At 33.0% G+C, this 6,288-nt stretch overlaps 1 protein-coding gene across 2 annotated transcripts; it reads right to left on the bottom strand.

Moving 5' to 3' along the window:
• Nucleotides 1–1,973: 1,973 nt before the first annotated feature.
• On the bottom strand, nucleotides 1,974–4,180 carry LOC108347995 (uncharacterized). 2 transcript variants are annotated; one of them, XM_017587484.2, is made up of 4 exons: nucleotides 3,822–4,180; nucleotides 3,014–3,477; nucleotides 2,735–2,930; nucleotides 1,974–2,614 (listed from the first exon to the last, which is right to left on the bottom strand). In XM_017587484.2, exons 2-4 carry the CDS (start codon nucleotides 3,413–3,415, stop codon nucleotides 2,139–2,141), a joined length of 1,074 nt encoding a protein of 357 aa, XP_017442973.1. In that variant the 5' UTR covers nucleotides 3,416–3,477; nucleotides 3,822–4,180; the 3' UTR covers nucleotides 1,974–2,138. The 2 variants fall into 2 exon arrangements, with proteins under 2 accessions (XP_017442973.1, XP_017442972.1); XM_017587483.2 differs by having other exon boundaries at nucleotides 3,014–3,501; nucleotides 3,822–4,040.
• Between the last annotated feature and the right edge of the window lie 2,108 nt (nucleotides 4,181–6,288).

Raw genomic sequence — 6,288 nt, 5'->3', positions numbered from 1 at the left:
AATTTTGAATTTTCTAATGTATGCCTCTAAAGAATCTGCCAACACATTATTAAAAGGTTAATGAAGGAAATCTTTGTAGCTTGGCACATGCACAGATTATTAATTATATGGTTGGTTTAGTTAGATTTATTGAATTTTAAATTTATAAAGCTATTCCCCTACTCAATTTTAATTACATTCGATAAATAAAATTCAACATGAATATTAAGTCAACCCAAAAGAAAATATGATTTCTGTATAATCTAGATATTTAAGCCTCCTACTGGTAGTATTTGTTCAAAAAAATTCATTGACTTTGCGTATTTAAATTATGGTATTTTTTTTTTACGTTTTTATCCATTACGCTATTCATTAATGATAAATGGCAATAAAATAATTAAAGCAATAAATTACTGAAAGCTGAGTCCAATCCGTAGCACTAGGTGTATCTTCAGAACTAAGCAAGTGCCTCAAAACGACAAAGTAGGGTTGAATCAGCAAATACTTTGATTAAAAATGAAGAAACCAAGGGCATATTTGAAGGGGTGAAAATTTCGCCAATGCTTTGTTTGACTTGATGATAATGGAGAGAGAAAAAAAGGAAATAGAAAAGAAATTTTTTAAAAAAGATATATCTTCTCACGTATTTGAGAATGATGATACATTTACATTTAAAATCCTTTTAGGACTGTAATGTTTTAATTAAAAAGTTGGTATAAGAGTATCTCCTCATTTTTATAATTTATTATTATATACTTTTATTATTACAAAATTATCTCTCACTGTGTATAGTCGTACCATTTTTACACTTCACATCGAGCTTCTGCTCCTCAGCAACGTCATTCACGGTAAGTTATTGTGCAACTTCTATAAGAAGTTACAAATTTCAGAATTTAAATGGATTGACCAATTTAACCTATTCATTAATAATGAATGGATCCACCTTAACTCAGGGTTCTAATTATAAGACTGACTTTCCTATACTCTGTTAATTACCAAAAATAAAATATTACTGTACTCTTTGAATAATATATTATTTTAACAGCAACTGTAGTTATTTTAATAAAATAAATCCAATCATTTAGTCATCAAATAAATATTTATTATTTATATTTATCTATTCTAGGGAAATAAAAATTCAAAAATATATAATCCTATAACTAATATTATTTAATCGTTATATGTTATTTGTCCAGATAATAATAATAATAATAATTAATATTAATAGTAGTAATAAGTCCTAGTTTCCATGGCTAGTTGGAGGACTGAATATGGTGTTTTTACCAAAAGAAAAGAAAAAGGGTGCAGTGTTGGACAGAAGGGAGCTATAACTGGTTTCTAGATACCGACAACATTATCTGTAAAACCAAGTCACCCTACTGCACAATTCCCGGGGATAGAATGAATGGCATTTTCTGATATCATCCCCTCCCTCCAAGGTAACTCAATTGTTTACGAATATTTGCTATGTGAAAAAGAAATCCTGGCGTTTTTGCAGAAAGTGACGATGATGAATATGTGGAAGCATCCCGTCCCGTGTCACAGACTTACAAATTTTCTAAAAGTAAAACAGAAGAGACAGAGAGAGAGAAAGAGAGTATCTTCCAGGTATAACCCGTTTTCCACTCTTGCATTTTTTGGGGGGGGTGTACAGTTTTATGATTTTAAAGATTGCATTACAAAATACTTTTTGATCTTCACATATTCTAGTGTGTTTGAAGGCATCTACAGTGCCAGCAGATTTGTTTGTCAAGTCCATCACTTCCTCTTCAAGGAAAGAATCAGAATCAAGCTTCAAACAAAGGAGTAACTTACAAATGTTCTATCATTCATCTACACTCCAAATCCCTTCCTACACACCGAATCAAATTCAAAAAATTTGTGGGAATAGAAGATAATTCAAGCCAAGCAAACAAAAAAGAGAAAGCAATCCACTAAAATTATCAAATAAGTAAAGAATCATCTTCTCACAATCTCTCCAATAGCTGACAATATAATTTTTTAACCTTTACTTCTTATTCCTGTCACTAAAAATCCATCCCTTACAATAAAAAGCAGAAGGGCACAGAGTTATCATAGAAAAACTACTTACACAGCCTTTTAGAATCTCACTCTGAAAACTTTATATAAACAAAAAGCCAAAAAAGTAAACAAAAAAATTACGGCTTTTCATGGAACACAGCTGCCAAACCGGACTGTGAGCTCTTGGGTTTCATCTCCAGTGGCTTCTTAGACACCAACTTTGACTTTGATTTTTCATAATCTTCACGGGAAGTATCGCATTCAGCAGCAGCAGTTAACAACAACGCTTCCACAAGGTGCTTTTTCTCTTCGGTCTCCTCTTTGACTCCACGCGAGCACGTGTAGGGGGAGAACCATTTGGCTCTGACGTATTCTACTTTTCTCCACGGCGGAACATGCATGCACCTTTTCTTCAGACTCAGTTTCGCCGCCTCCGAAGCGATTGCCACGATGCTCTGCAACCGGTCGCACGTGCCAACGAACACGTAAGGAAGAGTATGGAGGATCGCTTTGTATGTCTTGGTGGGTCGAGCAATCTCGAACTCTGATCTAAAGTCAACGTCAACCACCACCCGCTCCTTTCCTATTATCACATCAATGTATTCATATTCACCTGCACAAATCAAATAATTTATCAACAAGACCCTAAATTAGGATTTCGTGTTTGTTTGAACAATTAATTCCGTAAGCCAGATTTTCCAAACAGAGACAGAGACAGAGAGAGAGTGTGTACCGGCAGGGCAGAAAGTTGATTTTTCCCAGCGAGATTTGCATACAGAAGCGTCGTATCCGACAGCCAACAACCCTTCAGTGATGATCTTTCTGCAACAATCGTCCTTGCGTTTGCACGTTGCCTTGTTCTTCTCAATGATCTTTGTAGTGTCCGCTAGCAAATTCCTCTCATAAACACTCGTACATGCCACCAAACCCTACCAAATAACACAAAAAACAACATAAGGAAAACGTATTGCGCAGTGGAACAATAAATTACAGAGCAATTCATTTAAAATACCTTGAGGATTTCCTGCGTTTCAGCAGAGGAAGAAAAACTCGAGTCGCTGAAACTACTAAACACTAGCGTTTCCGCGTCAGAGCTATCCTCGAAGCTACTGTAGCGGTTACGGGCGCCTTTTACGGCACCGGAATGCTTCTCGTGATTCCCCTCCATGAAACTCTGCACCATCTTCGCCAGACACACTGAACTCGGTTCGAGATCAGAAAAACCATCTTTGCCGGAACGCGGCAGCTCCTCGGCCACGATCTTCTCCGCCGCCGAATTGCGGAGGACACCAGAGAACTGGCGCTCCAAGAGTCGCTTCAGCCGCGACTTCATCATCGGCTTCACCGGCTCAACCCGAAGGGCCTCTTCATGACCGGGCGAATCAATTGGCTGAATCTTCATTGTGAAAGGCATGATGACGATATATGACCGTGTGTCGGAACACAACTAGTTTCTCTCAAGTTTCAATTCTCCCTCTGGTTCATTTCCGAAGCACGAGGCTTGATTTTAATTTGGGAGTCAGAACAGAGAAAAATACCAATCTATAATATATTTGAAAGCTAATTAAATCTTTGAAACTGAAACTCTGCAGAAACTGGACCGCTTTTTTGGATTTCAATGTGCACAAACAACTTTGCAGTAAGTTAAGTAGAAACTGCAGATTTAGCTAAATGAGAGATGCAACAATTATGATATGCAATAAATGCTTTTCTGGCAGAGCACTCTTCCTTTTAATTTGTTTGAGTTATTTCAAAAGGGATGATATAGAATAACTAATGAACTCTTGGCAAGTTAAATCGCTTTTGCTTAGGGTTTCTACCAGATAAGAAGATTGGGGCTCCCAAACAAGCGATGGCTGTTGTTCTTTAGGAAATCGAGATCAGCAGCCGGAGCATCCATAATCTCCGGTGAGTGGCTCAAAATTTCCGATGTTAGTGATGCCGGCCGGCGACAGCGGAGAGTGGAGAGAGAGTGTTGATTGAACTTTTGTTTTTTTGTTTGGCAGTGGAGCGGTGAGGAAGAACAGGATAAGGAGCGGATGAGAAGGGATGGGGGTACTTAAAGAAAACGAGGAGAGAAGGGTAAAGATGCCACGTGTACGACTTCCACGTGGCGGATTATGATTCTGAATTCCAGAAATACCCTTCTCGCTTCCGATTGGTTCGCGGTCACGACGGTGGCATGATACGAGACACAAACTGCGTATTGAAATCTTCATTCTTTCGGGGCTTTTTGGGTATGGGCGCTGAAGCGCGTGACTCTGATATGACAAGAATACCCTTACTATATTGCGAAAGGATAAGTTTATTTAGCATAGAATCAGGTCCAGGAGAAAAAGAAGTGAAAGGGTGATTTTGTCATGTGAATTATTCCTCTTCAAAGACCATGTCGTCACTAGTTTGGTTGGTTTAATGTCAATTTCAAGATTATGAATTTTTTTTTCAGTTATACAGAAAATGTCATAAAGAGTGTCTTGTCCCGAGGTCACTTACATGATAAAATAATTTAAAACAATATTCTCATTTATTATGAAATAAAATAAATATCAGCTAGTTGGTACAATAGTTTCGGTGATATTATTTAAATGTTACATCAAACAATAGAGAATTATTAGGTTAATCTTTAACTTGCTTAACCTGCATTATTTGTCTATTTACATCTAAATTAGTTCCTTCAAGACTAATCTAAATAAATTATTATTTTTGTCTCAATTCTTTTAACAGTAACAGCTAGCAATAGAAATGAATGTTTGAAATAAAAATAAATAAACGAGTTTATACAATTAAGTGTTTATTTTTCGGTGAGTTAATGCTATTTAAAAGTGAAAAATATATGAAAATTTAAAAAGTACTATTATGTCTTTTTATGATGATTAAATGCTTATTTGTCCGTGAGTTTCAACGTCATTAAAGAACGAAAGTATGTGCAAAAAATTGAAAAGAAAAATAAAGTATTCTTCTCCTTTATCATTTTACAAGATACATCAAATTGTATTCTTAAGGACTTAATTTATTCCTTGTTCGTATACAACACGTATCTTTAATGGTCGCATCACTAGTTTGAAAAACACTTCAGGTATCATTACAAAGTCTCAATAAGATATTCCATTTTTAAAGAAAAAATAATATAATAACAATACGTGGTAAATATGGTTTTTAGAATAAAAAACTGAATTAAAAACAATCAAATTTTCATTTTTGTGTGATTTTTTTTTTATAGAAATGAGTATGAAAGTAATTTCATACCTTTTTCTATGTTTTTTCAACATTTAATTTTCAATCAACCATTTGCATATTTCTCGCACTTTCTCTCCTTTGATGTCTCCATCTCTTTTCCTTTTTCTGATTTCTATTTGAGATTTACCAAACTCTATCATCAGTTCGAAGGTCTTCCTCTAAACTAACTCAACATTGTTTTATTTCTTTTTACCAGACTTTGCTTTATTTTGTCGGTGACATCTAAATCTCCAAGGATTTTACGACAGACTATTTTAATTTTAAATAGAAGTCTTACATAAAAAAACTTCATTACGAATTCTATTCAATACCTTTTATTTTTTAAATATGAAAATAACAATAAGAAGGTTTAAATATACTTTTTAATTCTTTGAATTTAATTTTTATGAAAGACGTTTTACTTTTATTTCTTTCAAAATTAAAAATGGTTATTTCCTTTTATCAAAATTATCTGACACTTGTTAAGAGCTGACGTGTCCTGAAAAAAATTCTAAGTTGATAATTTAATTTATATAAAAAATTTATCTTTTAGTTGAATAATTTTATTCATTAACAAATAATTTTTTTTATTTTTTGTTTACTAACCCAAATAACTCCACCGTTTTTCTTTATTCTTAGATAATTACATATTTTTTAAATAATGGTGCATAAATTTCTTAATATTATTTTAAAAAAATTATTTATTTAATAGAATATATAAATAATTTATTTTATTTTGGAATAATTAAATAATTTATCTTTTAAAAAGAGTGGTTGATTATTCTGTTAATACTATTTTTACAAATTATATATGTATTTTAAACTGTATTATATTTCTATTTTTAATTAAATATTCAAAAAATTAATAAAATTATATATTTTTAAGTAATAAAGTGTAATATAATGTCTGTATGTAGTATATTAAAAAACTGTTTAATTATATTTTTATTTATTTATCTTAATTTAGTTGTACTGTTAATAAAAGTATCAACTAAATTCCTAATTTGTATTGGTCGTAAATAGACACGTAATTGTGTTTTAAATAATTGAGGGACTTAATTCAATCTTAAA

This window comes from Vigna angularis, chromosome 2 (assembly GCF_016808095.1).
Source record: "Vigna angularis cultivar LongXiaoDou No.4 chromosome 2, ASM1680809v1, whole genome shotgun sequence".
Taxonomy (NCBI): Eukaryota; Viridiplantae; Streptophyta; class Magnoliopsida; order Fabales; family Fabaceae; genus Vigna; species Vigna angularis.
This window is presented reverse-complemented; position numbering and strand designations above follow the sequence as displayed.